Consider the following 19356-nt stretch of genomic DNA (forward strand, 5'->3'; position numbering starts at 1 on the left):
AATACTAACAGATAGATCTTTTTTAAACACTTGTGACTTACTTTTAGTCATAACAGGGTTCATAGCCCATAGTTCGAGAAATGGCCCTGTCAGGAAACTGCATAGGATTCTGTCTGTATTATGCACTGAAGCCTTTCTGCAAGTCATACAGGTACTGCCACTTGAGTGGTGATGGCACGAGCAACCCAGTCATTAGGAAGAGAATGACAACTGACTTAAAAACTGCTAATCAAGTCAAGTGGTCTATCATTCAAAACACCAACCTTTAAATAATTTTGAATTGAAAATGAAGTAAAAGAAACCAACATGAAGCTCAGCTTCATGCCTGTTTTTAACCTACCCTTAGCCTGCCATAGAGTAGAGTGCTGGAATCCAAGGGAAAGCCAATTTAATATTCTATCAGAAGTACACCATAACATTCCTATAAATAGCACAGTGTGACTCATTATTGGCACGGATGCGTTGGATCTGTATCTTTTCCTACTATAACTAGGACAGAATGAGAGATGCACATAATTTGCCTGCTGTTATTTAATTTCGGTTGCAGCTGAGCTGAGGAGTAGGGCTGCCAAATGATTGCTACTACTGTTTTTCTTTGGCAAGAGTTCAGCTTTATTTCTAAAATGGAACATATTGCATGGAAAACTCAAGGATAATCAAATGAGAAAAAGTTCATATAAGAAGGCAAGAAATGCCAATCAACTCTTTTTGTTTTTCTCATCCTACTTCCTAGATATAAGAAGAGTAAAAATCACATTATAAGAGCACTATGCAGCTACTTATCTGTCTTAAAGAGCAGAATTCCAGGAAAATAAGAGCAGAAAAAAAATATTGCTTTTAAGCTTTAAAACAGCAAACATCACCCTGAAGAATACTAACTGCTCAGAAACTCAGAAGCTATTAAGATTTTTGCTTCAGTCTCACTCATGAAGCGAATCTAATGATACATGAACTCTTCCTCTCAAATTAAAGATAATTGTTGTGTTAATCGGAGGTTATCATATGGACAAAAAGCAGCACCAGTCTCTGGCATTCTAGTTTTCTTCTTACATTAACACACAGAACTAAAAAAAGTGCATCAATGGCTTCACGGCTGCCAACATTGCTACCAGCATGTTTTCCAGGAGTCTTGAACATGAGCTGAGGAACCTCTGTGCTCAGGGGCACATCCACCAAAACCCCCTGACTGAGGCTCCCTACTCCCTACTCCATAGACTCCCAAAACCAGACAGCCTCCCTTCAGCTGGCCAGAACTCCCCAGCGTACTGGAGACTGAGCAGCTGGATGCTTTCAGGCAGAAGTAGGCTGCTGGGTAATCTTGGATGTGAACTGGTTGCTGAAAGGTCCAAAATTTATGAGATGAAGGAATTCCACTCTGTGACAGTGCAGAAGTGGAGGGTCAGCACTCCCAAGACTTCCTGCAGATTGCTGCTATGAAGACGGGGTAAGTTGTTTGAGTCACAGTGAAGGGGAATTTCCATATGCTTCTATTTAACTTCTGTATGTGACTGTGGTATGCATTTTTCCAAGGGCTGCCACACAGAGCTTAGGGTTCTTACACTTGTCATTCTGAATCCAGTGATGACAAATCCCAGATTTCAGGGGCCTCCAGATATTTTCCTTATGCTAGTGTCCACTACGGGTCTGATATTTTGATCTTGAGAGCTGAAAAAGTTCTCAATGGTTTCCTTGGGAGTTTGTTCACAGAGCCTGGAGACCTGGATCATCTCCAATACATGCTTACATGAAGCATTCACAATCCATGCTGGATGAAGGCAAAGGCACAAACCACAATTCTGAACCAGAACTTCCACAGAGCTTGTGATGTTTGGGATTTATTTTGAGTGATCTTTAATTATAAGCAATGTACTCCATGATGTGCTGCCAAAGTAATAAAGACTCCCTCAAAAATTCCTGTCTCAGTTGGCAGATGATGTGATACTCCTTAAATAAAATATCTCCTACCTTCAAAACAGAATCTAAATTACAATGAGTCTGTCCTCCACCCCACAGAAACAATCACCAGGTAGCAGATAATGCTGGGAGGGAGGAGAGTCTACAGGATTCACATTCATGTCAGCAGCTTGGTTCTGAATCCAGCTCTGGTGATGCTGGCAGATGGACTGCCAAGAGTGAAGAATCGAAAGGGGAGTTTCTAGGGGAATGCTGTGTCTGCTGGAATTAAAACATACATCAGCAGATCAGTTCCAATTTTAGAGACAACTGCTTACAGTAAGTTACTTTTCAGTTGGCCTTTGAACTCACTGCAACCTACAGGTGATTGGTGAAACAAACTCCAAAAGACAGATAAGGCCCAAAGGATTTTTCTTTTTCAAATGAAGCTCAAACATCATCATTTTACAGTGAAAATGGGTCTGCATATATTTACTCTTCCACGTGCCACTAGCCTGATGGCTAGAAGGGTGCGGCTTTACTGCTATTTTTGACAAACTTTGTAAAGCCAGTCAGAAGAAGGTCGTTCATGCTGTAACCGGAACCCTCTATACAATGAGTATAGAGGGTGTTCAAGATGCCTGCAGGAAGCACCACCAGTGCTTCCTGCAGGCATCTTGAGCTCAAACTGCTAAAATAAGAGCATTCAAGCCCAGGAAATGACTGGTGGGGTTTATTAAGGAAAGTGTTTATGAAAATCATGAAGCCATCAATACCAAGGTAATAAATTGGAATACTTTCACTGAACTGGTTTTATGCACTGTGATCAAATGCTCGTACAATTTGATTAGGACAGACTCCCTCTTGGTTTATTTGGGCTTTGCATAAAATGGAAAAGAGCTTTCCATTTCTTTTTTTTTTTTTTTTTCAAAATGCAGCAATTGCAAATGACAGTCCAATTCAAAGTCAGAGATGCTGGACTACACCCTCTTCTGACTTTGCTCTTTCCTTTCACAGCCACTGAGGACTTCGATTTTATTTCCAAAGATATAAATGACATACTGATAAACAAAACAGTTTCCAAAACACTGTAACAGTCCAACGGTAGTCATAAATGGCAACGTTTGCATATTTACGCCTACAGAAAACAAGGCCATTTGCAATTTTTGTTCTGGTCCTGTTAGCTGAAATCAATGGCAAACCCCTATTTAACTGCAATGTGAGAAGAAATGAAGAATCATTTTGCTTCCTACATGGGATTACAAGTATCATCCGTCTGATGTCAGTACAAATGATTGGAGTCCAGAACAGAATTCAGTGGAAACACCTGTATGTGGGTCACACATCAGATTCATACATCAGTATTACTTACTCTTCTTCCCTTAGGTCCCTGTGGCCCTGGTGGTCCTCTTGTCCCAGAAGGTCCCTACATGTCAAACAAACTTATTATTGTCTTCTACAGACAGATTTCTAGAAGCTATGGTGTTCATGCACACTTAGTAATAGCTAATGCAGCCAACACAAATCACTAACCTCTACTCATGGTTCAAATTCAACTAATTGTGTTAGTACAATTTATCTATTAAAATCTAAATAATAGTCTCTATGTAAAATTTTATTCTGAATAAGAAAGCACACTGACTGTTGGATACCTTACTTTTGTCCAACGTCCAAAAATTCCTCCAACTTTTATTTCAGCAACATTATGTTCAAAGAGCCTAACAGTTGTGTATTGATGACCCACAGTCAAATTACAACACAATTACATAAGTAAATCAGAAAATATTTTTATTAATAATGAAACTAAATATGATATACATAAATTATATTAAGCATCAATGAATAAGATTGCTGTGTAATAATAAACCATCCTTAAAAAATGTAAGCCTCTTCTTTTCTCAACTGAGTAGTTTTTATATCAGTGAGTAAATGATATAATTACTTTTCCTGTCTCTCATGGATTATCCTGGTAAATAGCAGGTAAACAGACTTTGTGTCTGGATGGGTAAACTTTCATGACAGTTTTACAGACTGCAGCACCAACTGGAAAACATTCTTAATTCCAGCAAAGCATAAAGGCAACTTAATAATGGCACATTTTTTAACAAACCAAAGCACTATTTTATACCTACAGGTAATCCTTCAGGTCCCACAGGCCCAGGGCCTCCTGGAGGTCCTGGATAGCCCTAGAAATGAAATAAATAAAGAGAAGGACACAGTTTTATCAAAACTGTTATTACAACAACAGTAATAAATCCAGTTAGTTACCTGCAAAATTGGAGGTAAATTAATAAAATGTTTAATCTTGCAAAATTTATTCCCAAAACTTTGTTTAGAAAACAGAGATCCATTTGGATCCATTTGGGTATATCACAAAAATATCCAGATATTGGATATATCACAAAAAAACAGCCTAAGAATGTTTTTCCCTGCATATGGGCACTGGCTGACAGGGATTTCCTGAAACAAAGTCTGCTGAGTTCTAATTGATTTAATTATTTTAGAGTCACATTCACAAAATTAGTCATACAATTCTCAGAGAGATCCCAATAAGCAAAATTTCCTCTCCAGTACCACAATATATCAATGTGAGCTCCTCCTGATGAATAGAATTTTTGAAATGTCTAAAACTCACAAAGTGTTAGCTGGTTCTAGAAATAACTTTTTGTGGGACTACTGATTTTGGGGAGGAAAAATGTGATTAAAGTCAGTGGCTTAGAATAACACTAACCACTCATTTCAGTGGTCATTATATAAACCTAATGAGTCAGTTAACTGTGGCAACGCATCCCATAGGGTTTGTTAACCCCATCCAAAATCCTCGTGTCAAGGCTGTGACAATGGGAACAGAAAGTGGAAACAACCTGGTGTGGACAGAACTGGCCAAGACAAAACGCCAAGCACACCTCTTGTCCATCGCACACAGACCCACATCTGCAGCCTCTACAAAGAACCACTGAGGCTTCACCATAGCCTACCACATTACTGCCAGATAACACAGGGCAGAGTACCCACGCTAAGTCAACAGATAATGAGTATGTCAAACTACCAGCATGTCAGCTCTACACTGACTTTAATACTGTATAAAAGAAAAGTACAAAATAATCCCTGACAGAACACATAATCATGGTATAACCCCAGAGCCTCATCAGTAACATTGCTTTGAGACCAAAAAATTTTTATAAAGGAACACTATGACCATGAGGGGAAGGTTAAGCATTACACATTGCCTACAACCTCCCTTCTTGTTTCCTTATAAACAGTTCGGTCTGTAAGCATTCTCTGTTCATTCTGGAACCACCATGATACTCGCAAACAAATGCACAGTCAAATCCTAACTACATCTCCTCAAGAACTTCCATGTGCATTTGGCAATGGCCACACATGTATAGCTTTATACTTCAGTGTTCTGATAACCCACCTAATATGACCGTGGACCTCTAGACTGCCAAATGATGCATGAAATGTTGCATCCTGATTTAGGACCAGTGGTGCTGTCAGAAAGTCAGTCCTCCCACCAGGGTGGTACCCATGGGCTGTCTGGGTACTTCTGTGCAGCAGAATTAAGAGGTTACTAGCCTGCCTACTAGAATAACTTGCATTACCCCAGCACATGTAATAAATTGTTCATTTACTTTCCTTCCTTTATTTATCTCTCCTTTCAATACAGTGTGTTTTATTTTTACTCCAAGTCTGCTGAAAGCTATTTTCAAAAACAGTTGTTTTGCTGCTTCATTCAACAGATCACTCAGAAGGCATTAAAGCTGCTAATGAAGCTCCTGGGGAATGATGCATCATAAATACTACTCTTTTCTATAAGGCTTGCACAGTCAGAAGGGTGAGAATTTATCACTGTTTTGGAAAGTAGATTGCCACTGTAAGTAGTGTAAATATGGATTCTACATTACTTGTGACTTACCGTGACACCTTTCTCTCCAGGAGGACCTACTGGTCCTGGACTGCCTCGCTCTCCCTTTAATGAAAAATTAAAAACAAAATAACAGTGAGTGCTCTGTCCCATGTCCATTGTTATGGACATATTCTTGTTGGATATACTGTCAACAAGGCTAACCTGCACTAACAATGTAACAGTGATAACAGTGATGCAAAAAGACTTGTATCAGATTATAGTCGATAATCTATAAGCAACTTGATTGCTCAAGGAAACAACTACTTGCTGAGCGTAATACCACCACTGGTTTAGGGACTGCTCTTCAGGAACAGAAGCTTTTTTTTTTTTTTTTTCTTTTCAATAAATGATAAAATTGAGTTGGTGTGTCTTCCATTTTCTTAGATGACCAGAGAATAGATTCGGTACTACTTCAGTCTCCATAAACTGCTGCTGGCAGATCCCTTGTCTCTGTTGCATATACCACATTCTTTAACCCATAAACCTTGCCATGGAAAACAAAACAAAAAAAATGCATTCCCGTCTACCTCATTTCTTCAACATGTATTGGGAAAAACAGAGATTTAAGAGCAAGGCAGCAGCAGAATCAATTGGAGTAGGTGGAGTAAAAATGGTCTCATTCTTGCAAATGTTTTCATTTGTTATTCACTTCGCATCCAGCCCAAGTTCTATGCCCATAGATTTCTTCTATTGCAAAGATGACACTTCTATTACAGCATTATCACTATGTCATATATAATACCTGTATTCATTACATACTTTAAAGGCACATTTCTTTAAAACAACTGTGCTCAAAGTACATTCATCATTTAAAACCACATAACACTTCTGCACCACAGTATTTAATCCATAAAAGAGGAAGATCAATTCTACAGACCCAGCATGGTAATGAAAATAATTACTGTACCACGAAGAAGATTGCTTCCATTTGCTGATAGATTAGCCTTTTTCTCTCTTCCCTCCCCCTCCTACTTAAACTAGCAGCAGTATCCCAAGGTAATCTTTGTTGGGTAAAATGTAATTGCGAAGAACAAGAATCCTTTGATGCTGAATTCTAAGACGATATTGCGATTAAAACCATATGACAGTTTTCTAAATTTTTAGTTTAAAGAAACAGTGCTTTCCACTGATGTATTTCTGTTCATATATTATATAAACTGACAATAAAAAATTATCATCAAATTTTCATGGGTGCTCAAATAAATTGCAAAGACTTTTACAATGAGATCTCTTTAAATAGCAGCCACCAGTCCAGGTGAAATAATTCAGCCCTGGAAGGCAGGAATAAAAATGGTGCTGGATCATTCCAACAATGATGTTTTTATTATAATTGAAGCTGACATGCAGTCCCGTAATAGTTTCCTGTTTTTGAGTTTTAAAATATTTCACCTAAATAAAACCATGTCAAATATGCTTAAGCTATTTATACTGTTCTAGTCAGGTTGTCTGCCAAACTTTGCTTTCATAAACACAACTGTTACTGCACAGCAGACAAAACTAACAATGTTGCCTTCATTACTCAGTTAATGCATACAGCCAAATTTTATCTTTTTACATTCATCTCTTAACTACATAGCAGGGCTTAATCAGCAACTATCGAATACACCAAGTATAATTTATGCCAGTTTTGTGAACCAACAGCAGTGGATGGTAAAGCAAGTGTCATGACATGAACAAGGTATTGAATCTATCAACAATCTGTCAGATTTGATATCTTATCATTTAATACATCCCTGTTCTCTGAAATAGCCACACAAATGCTAGCTTTGTCTGGGGACAGTAAATGATCTGTCACCAATATTTTATCTCCTCAATGATTTTTAACTCTGATTTTTGCTGCTGAACAGTCAGATACATTTTTCTACCTTTTCACCAAGGTTTCCGGATGGCCCAGTTTCTCCAGGAAAGCCTGCTGATCCCTGCGATAAAAAGTAAGGAGAATTATTAGTGCAATGTCCAAGTTCATGGCTGGCACATCCCCAAAAACCTGGCAATGGAGCATGGTACAGTTCTTCATCCCTGAGAATTACTGGTCTATTTGTCTAAGGGCTCATGGGAGGAAGTGATGATTGCACAAGCTAACCTGGCTTACAGTCCAGGCAAGAGGATCACTGCATTTAGACTCATCAACAATAAGTGGCTACTTATAGACATTGCATTAATTTAATGATACCATGCCACCACCTAGGTCTGCCTCTGAAGTCAATCTCACAGTGCTAGAAGCTTTGCAAACATAAAATTAAAGGTAGTAATTGCTCTGCTAGCCCTTGAGTCTAACCACAAAGTTCAAGGTGAATAAATTCAGTAGAACAAAGTAAAAGACAGTGAAAAACGATATTGGAGGAGGTGTTGCCAGAATTTCCCTTTAACTGTCATAGCCCTGAACACCTTTGAGATCAGAGCCTTCCAGCCCTTTTAAAAAGGGAATAAAACTCTCTCCTGAGACTCTCCCACAAATTTCCACTGTGTAGAACAGAACCACCACATGGAATGGGAAACAAGGTATGAAGTACCTTTAACAATCTTATTCCCAGTGCTTGCAATAACTCCACTATTATCAAACTAAGAAATAGAAAATAAGTTATAGTGCAAGGTCCCAGCTATAAGAAGTATGGAACGCTGAGCTTGAAGAAAAATAGGTGTCCAGAGTATATTGAATGAATGCACACAAAAGATGACAGAAACGTGGAAGCTCCTAGAAGTCCATAATACACAACTGGCTTGTCTGTAACACTCTGAAAGGCACTGTACAAACAAAACAGCAATTCACACGTCAGCATTGCTGCCTCTACACGTGTAGAAATGTACTGGCTTAACTAGCACTGGACTGGCACTAAAGTGAGTTGTTTTGTGTTTTTTTTTGTTGTTGTTGTTGTTGTTGTTTGTTTGTTTTTGTTTTTAATATGACTCCTACATGACTCCTATGTTCCCTAGAACAGTTATATTCTTTTCATAAGCCTAGTATAATAGTGTTTGTGTTGTTTGTTTTTTTTTTCCCATAGAATTCATTTCATATCAGAAAGACAACATTTCAGTCTGAGAATTGTCTTTGAAAATAAATACATTTTTCAGCTATTTATCTGTATAATTTCAGCACAGTTCAGCCTCAAGTACTTTAGCATGACAGGTGCAAAGTAACTAAGGCTTCAGGATTGCTTTTTATTTTCTTAATTTTTTTTTTTTTTGGACTACTAGCTACTCTGGAAATCTCATAGTTTAAATTATTGCAATGAGCCACTGAGATAGCCATCTTTGAGGTTGATAACACTGGCACAAGTAAGTTTGTGGAAGAGCTAAACAGACAAACAGGCACCTCAATGGATGTTGGAGTAATGTATTGTATGTCTGAACTTTTGTATTATGTGTCAGTCTAAGACGTCTCTTGGCAGCTGTTAAAGATTTGTTCTGGTGATACTGGCACTAAGGCAATGCTCAGAGGTCACTGGCAGAAATTAGGGACTTTGTGACTAACTTTGAGAACGAGAGCTACCACTGCTGCCATGACTCACAACTGACAATGGGCCTTAATACGAAGCATAGATCTGTGAGACAAAGAATTACCCTGTACTCTTGCTCATCAAGATGAGGGCTGTAAAGGTCTGGTTTCGAAAGGCTGAAGACTAATCACTTTGATTTTCTTATTCCAGAAAGGGAGTAAGATGTAATCAGAGCCAAGATGTAACTCAAGACCTGTTCTCTCTCCACAGAGACACTCCTGAGTGCCCAGTCAATGCCACGCTGTTTAGAAGGCTGAAGATGCCAATTGGAAAGATGGGTAGCTGTGCCCCATCTGCGTGCAGAGAAATATTTACTATAAAGCCCCTGATCAAGTCCCCTTTTCAATCCAGAAGTATTGTGTTTCTCAATAAGTTGCTCTGGTGTGAGAGGGAAGGAATGACTAGGAAGCAGCAACTGTGAACATGCTATTTTGTTACCCAGCACATTAGCCTTAGCCTACAATGCCTTCCAGAGCGAGGACAAAAGTTGGCTATGAAGCATAAAGTTTTCTACATGCTGTCCCTCAAAAGAAACTAATTAAATAAAGAAAATTCACAGTACAAACACTAAGAGAAAGTAGGTTTTTGTGGTGATAAAAAGAAGGAAAAGAAACGTTGTGTGACAGGAAGTGGATACATATGGAAAGCAAAACAATACTGAACAAGAACTGAAGCTAAAGAAATTGGAAAAGCAATAGGGACTTCAGGAGGAATAAAGGAGAAAATTCATGACAGATTAACTAAACCCTCTTTCACTTCTCCATCCAAAAACAGAGATAAGTGCCCAAGACTGAGACAATGCTAGGGCAGGTACCAGCAGAAGCAAGAGGGAAAAAAGTTTACCTAGGAATATCATTTTAGTTTTCAAAACAATTAGTAGCATACAGTGAAGAGAAAGTGCAATCAGAAAGAAAAGCATCCTGTTCCATTAATATATTAGCCATAAAGTGATGTTTTCCCTATGGACTGTCTTTAAGATCACATGGCTCCTTAAATCTCAGTTTTGGGTTGGTTTGTTATAGAAACAAGCCACTAAGACTGGGCTAAAGTTTCAACCCTCTTTCCTTCTTATGTAAGAGGATGAACACACTCCAAGGCACATTTGTTGAGTCAGTGTCTTCCAGAATCCCTTCAATCCTTTGTGAATCCGTGGTGGACTCAGAAAATCAAATCAAAAGTATTAGGCAACAGAAAAGTAAACCAAAAAAACAACCTTGAAATGTTTAAAAAATCATCATGGTTTTAAACCTAATAAAAAAAAAAAAAAAGTCAAACTTTCATTTACAAAGATATATGTAAAACTCTACAATGACAATAACAGCATTTTAGAAACCTTCTTGACAGAAGCATTTTCATGGAAAATCAGAGAACAGATATCACAATTAACACATGTCTAAGACAGACAAAACATCTTGCCAGCACATATGCTCCATGTTAGAAACTGGACTGTAGCTGAATAATTGAAAACACACAGAATACTTAATGAAAACCCAAGTTTGGAGTAATCCATTGAAAAGCTTGGTAGTGAGGAACGAATATTTAGCTGATTCCAAAAGTTCCTGTGGAAGCAGTTGCATATCAGGTTGTATGCTAACACAATCTTCTGTCTTAAGCGAAAACTTTCCAATCCAACATCATTTCATGAAGAATTCAGCATTTTCAAATATCCTCATTCTGTGTTCTTTTAATGAGATTTCACAAATAAATTTTAAATTTCATTTTTCCACATTAACTTTATTCTTTGAAATTCTTTTGAGTATTTTTAATTAATTTTCATTAAAATCTACCCTTAACCTGTGCATTCTACTTCCCTCCATATCCAGCAAGGTCATCACCTCTGCCTGCTTATTTCATTTCCCACTTAAACATTTCTTGAGAGCCCAACAGCTTCATACTGCATGAGGGACTTTATGACACATACAAAAAAAGCAGATGAGCAAACATTAAGGTTTGAATTTAACAGATCAAAACTTATTTAACAATGCTTGAAGATTCACATAACTACCTCTGTTAAAATAAAAGCCAAGAACAATAGGAAGAAGAAGGAAGAATGGGTGCTCTAACAGTCAGCTTCTACTAGTTCATAATCAGCTGATATATAGAAAAATACCTCTACAACTCAAAATAAAAAATAAGTTTTAAGAAATAAATATTAATCTAAGCTCAGTTTTACTAGCCAAACGTAACAGTACTTAAAAGTATTTTTAAAACTGACCTATCTGGACCCTGGTACCATACGCACTAATTCTGGATCACCCTTGTAACAGCTGTGACTTTGATTAGGCCTGGACACAGATGAGGAAGAAAGCCTGACAAAGGGTTTATGCTGGCTGCTATTTGGGCTTCATATAATCTGTAGTAGAAAAAAATGTAGCTGATCTGTCAGGAAGGAGGTGTTGTGGACAGTTGATACCAGCTCTGGGATTAAAAAAAACAACAACACAAAACCAAAAATCCTAACATTTGTTAGTCATAGGTTTCTGGTAAATTTCTATTGGTCCAGTGCTTTCATGCAGCTCTGTTAGTGATCTGACCAAAATTAGTATATTGTCGAACCACAGACAGGCTTTTGAAACCAAAAGACTTGCAATAACGCCTTTGTGTAGAACATCTGCTCACTGCTGTACCTGTACCAGGTACGAACTAAATGGAGGAGCTGTTAATATCCTTAGAGAAGCGTTATCCTCTTCCTTATAGGTAAGAGTAACCTGAAATTTTAAAAGAAAGACTACTAAGAAAGGTGAATAATGCTATAACCAATCAATAAACTGGGAAAACAGTTCTGAAAACACCACCTAGTTACTGTCCAGTTTTAAGAGGGTTTTCTTCTAAGCCAATTTTTTTTTTTTTTTTTTTTTTTTTTTGATGTCATGCACAACCTGGGTACAAACTGACTGCATCACAGGAAAACTAAATTCTGCACTTGTACCTTGCCTCAATATGAGTAGAAATGTCTGTGATTTCTAATCAAGAACTCCATGGCCAAGCAAGGGCTGAATGTCTGTAATGGAGTAGGTATGGAAAAATTGGAAATAGCTTCCACTTAGTTATGCAGAGTGCCCTGGTCTGGGTAAACACTAATATTACCTAACAGTAATGTGGCCCTGACAAGCAACTCTTAAGTTCAGATGAATTCAGTTTTGTGCCACAAAAACTACACAATTAATCATTTTCTTAAATCATCCCTGACTCTACATGTATAACACAGACAGGTCATTGGTGTGAGATGCTCAAAGCAACATGGTTTCAAATACTTGCTCTCTATCACTGAAAAAAGAATATAAAATCCAACTGCGTATGTCAGTGAAGTGAGCTTTTCCTCCCCCCGACCTAAGGGCAATTTTCTTAGTAGCTGAAGTGGCTGTTTCCTTTGGCATGGCTTCCAAAAGATTTTGTCTCATCAGCAGTGTAAATTTGCTCTAACTGCTGACTGTTACTTTTCACTATCTTAACTGATTCCTCTTCAATTGCACCTATTGATTGTAAAGTATCTGAGTATCTTACAGCAAAGGAAAGCTCTGGATCCCACTCAGCTTTGGGCTCTCTTCAGCCAAGCAGTACCACCTGAACCCACCCACCTTCCCTCCCCTTGAAACAGGGCAGATGCTGTAGCCAGACTATTTATTTATTTATTTATTTATTTTAACTGTAGAACTCAGTTAAGACTAGTGTCTGAAGTCTGATCTTAGGAACATTCCTGCTGGTATTAAAATGTGTCGTTTTTAAGCTTATGAGCACACTGAACATTTTGTAAATTTAGTCTACACAGTTTCCACTCTGGACAAGCATCCAGAAATACTACTGCAGAAGCATGCTCTAGAGTCAGCAGCTTCACGTGACCTAACAGATGGTGGACAATATGACAGCTAGTCTATTGACAGAGTGCGTTTCAGCACATATCCCATCTCACTAGACTGAACAATAAAGCATTATGCTCCAGTCTCCCACTGTTGAAACTTTCCTGCTTGTGCACAGTTTCCATCTGTATTCTTCCAAGCTGATATTAAGCAGTACTTGACTATTAACAGACAGATTAGTTAAAGACACAAGATGGATGTTACTGGGAAAAGCAGAAGAATAGAAAGAAACAGAATAAAAATATTGGTGTAGCTATTTAGTACCAGTAGCAGGCACATGCTTCTTGTCATAATTCCTTAGGAATTTAACATTTACAGGACTTATTTCAAAATTGTTTCTTTTGACAGAATATTCATGAAATGCATGTTTTCTTTTAGAGAATTGGAATGCTGTGATGGATTTCCCAGTACTAAAAACTACTGTAGTATACTTCAGCTGTGGGCTTTAATTTTCTGTAATTTGACGAATTCGGTTAATGAAGACCATGAATAAATATAAATAGATAAACCCCCCAAAAAAGGAAGAAACCATAAACACAGTAAGTCCAATGGCTAATAACATACTACCAACTTTTTAGTAATCTCGTTTTCCCTTTGTAAATTATTTAACAGTAAAGACAATTACTATACAATTTATTTAGTGTTATTTGTACAAATCTTGTTTGTATTTGGTGTCACCAAGCATCTGATAACACAGGCTTGATAAGGTATCAATAAGGATGGATGCCTTACTCTATTTAGGGAGTTTGGATTCTCTCTGCACACCAGGGACAAAAAAAATTACTGCAAACAGAAGCTAGTGAGAAACTGGAAATAAAAACTGCATCCAAAGCGTACAGAAGTGAGTATTTTGCTTCAGGAATCACATCTGGAAAAACATTTTCTGCTAGTGCTTTTCATTTACTTAGGCAAGGCTTAACGATTATAGATTACAGTGGGGAATAAAGTGAATGGATTTTGAAAGGCCTTTCTTGAGTTGTGCTGAATGTGTTTGAAGGGCTCTCTCCTGCCTTAGGTGTTTTATCATAAGCTTAACAAAGAGATAGTATATATTGCCCTCCAAAAGAACAGATACAAAGTGGACATTAGTCCTCTGCTGCCAGTTAATTAAGGTAATACAACAGGATCAAGGGCCAATGAATCTCATTTGAGTAAAATACATTTACATTAAACAGAAGACATTCTAAAATTCACAAGTAAAAGTAAAGAGACAATGGCTGGCCAATGACGTCAGTTTGCAGGTATCATATCATCCTCTATTATATGCAAACTGTCCAAACAGCAAGTATGGGAAGTATAAATGATGGGCCGTAATTATGTTTATTTATAACACTGTACAGGGCTGCAATAACCCTTCTTTGGGAATAAAGAATATTTTATTTTATTCTTGCAGCTTGTTCCTGACTGCAGTTAGGTAGGTATGTCATTTTATTACTCATAACCGTAACATATAATAATGGATTATACATTTTGTCTACTCAATTTCACATTTGTATTAGAATGGAGCTCACTTTGCAGTGATTGTTATGTACACACAAAATATCTGAGTTGTGGAAAATGTGTGCACTGAACTCAAGTTCACTGAGGAGCTAAACAAAGCCTATGACAAATTCAGAATCTTAAGGTTAAGTAACTTCTGTGACTGTTTTATGTGCTATTTAGATAGTGAATTTAGTCTAGCTTTGTTTTATTTTGAGGATTTTTATGCACGTGGCACAGAAAAACCAAGTAAATGATACTGATTTTTCCTAACTTCTTACAGGCTGAAAAAATCAAATTTGTGTAATAAAACCTTCATTTTGCACACTGTTGGAAAAATGAAGTGTAATGTTGGCAGAGAAATGCTGTTTATACAGACAGATTATATCACTGTGTCTCAGTACACAGTCACTCCATAACAGCAACATAGTGTCATGATGTCCCACCCACTCTTCTCTACCATAACATTGTCAATCCCCAATACTCATCTGTTTGCCCTAATCATTCAGCAACATTAAAAACTAAACAAACAATTTTCCAAATTGTATCACAAGGAAAGAAAGCCACTGTTTTCCAACTCTAATTACAATCTAAAAAAAGATAGTGTTTTGCTATGTGTGTAAATTGCTGAACAAAGCTATGGATCAAGCTGCTGCTCAGTATACTTGCCACATTCGGAGAGATGCTGGCTTTCGAATGGACCTTATATGACATTATCAGTACCTGTCTAAGCAGATATTTTAAATGCTGACTGAGGGTTAAGTTTCTCAAACCCCTTTCTTGGGATATGTCCAGAGAAGCCGGGACTTGACTTAGAAGCAATTCTGAAAATTTCAGCACTAACCGAGCATTTCATGAGCTTGGAGGTATGTCTGCCTGGTATTTTGCAGGCAATGGGGAGCTCACTTTGACTGCAGTCTAAGTTGAACAGTTTACATGAACAGGACAGTTCTGAGTCCAAACCAGCGTATGGTATCTCACTTTGGGATGCATTAACTCAACAAACAAAATCAATTTAGTCACATTCACACAAACTCTCAGTAACTCAACTATTGGGTTAACAAACTCGCACCTGCTAGTAATTCCCAGACAGAAGTCAAAAATACAAAAGGGCATGGGATGAAATTCAGCAGGGAGAATTGCAAAGCAGCATGTGTAAGTGGTAATTAACTAAAAAAAAACCAACAAACAAAAAAACACAACATACCTAAAATGGAAAAACTGAGAAAGATAACTTCACAAAACAAAAAGATTGGAGACTGTGGATCACAAGCTGAACAACACACTATTGCAAAAAGTGGGGTGTATACACAAACATATGGCTTATAAGAAGCAATTTTTCCTTTCTGCTCAGCTGTCTCAACAGCTTGGGCAATACCCTGGAGTCATAGATGAGCTAGAAACAGGTTACAGGAGAGTAAGGTGATCTAAATTATCTGGAAAACATGAAAGGCTAAGTGACTTAGGACACTTTAGCCTGAAGAGAGAGAATGAAGGAGAGACGCAGTAAGAGCTATCATTTGCAAAAGGTTGTTTCAAGCAGAAGAGGGTCAGTTTACACAATTGGAGGAACTTCAAAACAGAGAAACCCTAGGCTGCCTGCAGGTCATGGAGCCTTTGTCCTTGGAGACTTCTAATAACCGGTTTGCCAAGCATTTGTCAGACTTGATATAACTGATTCTGCCCAGGCACATGGACTACATATCAACTCAAGGTCACCTTGAGCTCTGTGATTGTACAGAGGGCAGACAAAACCAGTCTGCTAAACACATCTCAGGCTAAATGTAGCCTCTCAAATCATTTCACTGGAAAAGAATTGGTCATTCATTTACTTGAACATGCTTTGGAAGATCACTACAACTACCTGTAATGTTCACTCAACCTATTAAGACAAAAAAAATAAAAAAAAATAACTCTGGCAAATATTTCAAATGGGGAATTTTTTTTTTTTTAAATAGCATTATTCTGAAAGACCACAAAAGGTATACCTGACATCTTATAGATTCAAAGGAAAAACAAACATTTACTTTGAGAAAAAAATTAAAAAGTTACTGCAAAAAATTACTCATTCAACTCTCAAATGAACATAGAATTAAAATTAAAATCTGAAAGAGAATTCAAGCTTACTGCTTCACCAGTTTTTCCAGTGTTTCCTTGGTCTCCTTGTTCTCCCTGTTAAATGGAAAAAACAGATGATGCAGTTCATTAGTGAAGTAATTTCTTTCATATGTGTATATTAAAGTTCTTTGTCTTCCTCTATTTTCTAAATTACAGCTTCAAATTATAACTTTAAAAAATAAAATTAAGCAACCAGCAAAAAAAAAATAAATATTGCCATTGGCTAATTTTAATTTTATAAAAAGATGTAAGTTTTGTCCTACAGTATTTATAAGTTGCCCATAAAAATGAAAGCTGTGTATTAAGGGCTCACTAAACACATTAAGCCAGCAAATGCTGTAAACAAAAGATAATTTTAATAGAAATCTTCTTCTTTGCAAATATAATTGCCTTCATTAATTTACAGTTGCTTCAGAAGTAAAAATGTTACTTGTGTAGTATATAACTTTTACTACTTTACAAAATATTCTATTAGGAAAATTAACATTTTAATTGTATTTTTAACAAATGCTTTTTTTTTTTTTCTTCCAGAAATTCTGTATTCAAACTTGAAGGATTAAATGAATTAATTCTGTTCTTAATAATGCTGCCAGCCAAGTAGCATTTTGCTATGCATTTTACAGGTGAAAGCTGGGTGCGTATGTGGCATGAATTACCTGTCTTTGACTATAATCCTGGTGCCCTGATGAAAAGTGTTTTAAAGTGATTTGGGAATTGTTTGCTTAGATTGCCACACAGCATTGAGAAATTTTGCTACCACAAGCTCCTCTTTCGAATCGTAGCACTCCTCCTTTCTCTGCCTCCCCAAGTTCTGCCAGCACAGGAACTGCCCTTGGTCCCTTGATGCCCCCAGGTCCAGTACCCCTTAAATCTTCCTGCAGCTAAACCTCTCTTTATCAGGGGCTATCTTTTTACATATGTCTCTTAGACGTGCATAATTTTCTTTTCCAAAATGAATCTTGTGAGAAAGCAGAGTTACCAGTATGATATACATTTGTATTATATAAAAGCACGTATAACTCTCTTTCTTTCACTGGCACATCGCTGTACATTGGACTGTTTAAGTGTACACAGCTGATACTCCAAACACATGTTCATTCCATAAATAAAAGCAGCATTTACCTTTAAACCTTCTGGTCCAGGGTCACCTACATAACCTTTCTGTCCTGGCCTTCCCTAAAATAAATAGAAAGAAATATTAAAAATATTTAATGTCATCCTCATTTCTGTGTTTACTAGAATACATGTATTAAAAAGTGTACAGTTTAGTAAAATTTAATACCTCTGTTTGAAGTCAGTGTATTTATAAACTTAAGTCTGAAAGCACTATTAATTATTACAGCCCACATTAGCACAGAAAGCAGAATCTGTATTAACTCTCAGTTAACACTAAGAAAAAGTCACGATCCAAGAATCAAATACTTCATATTTCAATTTTAAAACCATATTAAGGAGACAAAAGATAAGGTCATGTTCTGTCCTGGCTAATTTCAGCAGAACAGGGAGTAACAGAACACAATTTGATCTTTAGAATTTAGGGACTGGTGTCATACATGTAACTGTCCTTCCTCAATGAGACAGTCACCTCGAATAGCTTTTCCTATGTTTACCAAATTAATTATTTTAAACCTCATTTCTCTCCACTATCATTTCTCTGCTAGTAGATCTGGGTGTTATGATACTCTGTCAATGACATAACATTACCTGAAAAAAATACAACAAGACCAATCTGAGCAGAAGGACATGAATTGAAGAGATCCTTGAGGAATTTTCAAAAATACATCCCTCCTTTTGTTGTGACAGAACCACAAAGGCATAAAAATTGAAATACTTTTCTCCTGAATTTTCAATTAGATGTTTATAGCTTATTATGTCTCACTTTTAAGAGGTTATTTTTATTTCAGGCAGTCTTTATTTCCTATACAATCTAAAACACAACCTATAAATTTGGTATATTAACAGCGTAGCCCTGTCTAGACAAACTTTTTCCATCAGCTCTGAGGCAAAAGCCTTGCTCCAAAAGTGAAGGTCCAATAGGCTGGAGTTGGCTCTTCAGCAAGCTGTTAATGAAACTGATGAAATGTGACAATTGGAGAAGGAAAATAAACACGTTTTAATGATTCAGCATTAAGAAAATGCAGATTTCTGCTAAAAGGAAATTATCAGCCATTAGACCATATGTTTGTTCCTGCAGACTTTTTTTTTTTTTTTTTTTTTCCAATCAGACTGTGATGAGAGCTTTCCTTTCCATATTGGGTGTCCTGAGACAGAAGCGATCAAAGCAGCAGGCACCAAAGAAGTTCCTTCGAAAAAGATGTGATTTTTGCATTTGGCTCCTTTGCTCTGGCTTCTTTGTGCTTGTTTTTCAGAGCAGAATGTTAGCTTCTGGGCATCTCAGAAATTCTCTATTAATTATTTTAATAATATTAAAATGTTATTAACTTAGTAGGTTTTGTGACTTCTCATATTAATCCTATTTCTCTCCCATTCTCTCTGTGATTTCATGCCCGAATGACTTCATTTTGTTCTCCAAGTTCCAACAAGTCTCAGTGTGTTAGGAACAGGCTTTTGTTTTAGCAATGGATTAGCACATGACACATCC

At 37.1% G+C, this 19356-nt stretch overlaps 1 protein-coding gene across 3 annotated transcripts in view; it reads right to left on the bottom strand.

Moving 5' to 3' along the window:
* COL24A1 (collagen type XXIV alpha 1 chain) overlaps positions 1-19356 on the bottom strand; it is a 136156-nt gene that overhangs the window by 45943 nt on the left and 70857 nt on the right. For all 3 annotated transcript variants that reach the window (XM_032192067.1, XM_032192066.1, XM_032192068.1), the window contains 6 exons: positions 17877-17930; positions 16764-16808; positions 7669-7722; positions 5813-5866; positions 4026-4079; positions 3266-3319 (listed from right to left, as the gene is read on the bottom strand). In XM_032192067.1, coding sequence (XP_032047958.1) covers positions 3266-3319; positions 4026-4079; positions 5813-5866; positions 7669-7722; positions 16764-16808; positions 17877-17930 — 315 coding nt within the window. The remainder of the gene's footprint in view (positions 1-3265; positions 3320-4025; positions 4080-5812; positions 5867-7668; positions 7723-16763; positions 16809-17876; positions 17931-19356) is intronic.

The sequence above is a fragment of the Aythya fuligula genome, chromosome 8 (assembly GCF_009819795.1).
Source record: "Aythya fuligula isolate bAytFul2 chromosome 8, bAytFul2.pri, whole genome shotgun sequence".
NCBI lineage: Eukaryota > Metazoa > Chordata > Aves > Anseriformes > Anatidae > Aythya > Aythya fuligula.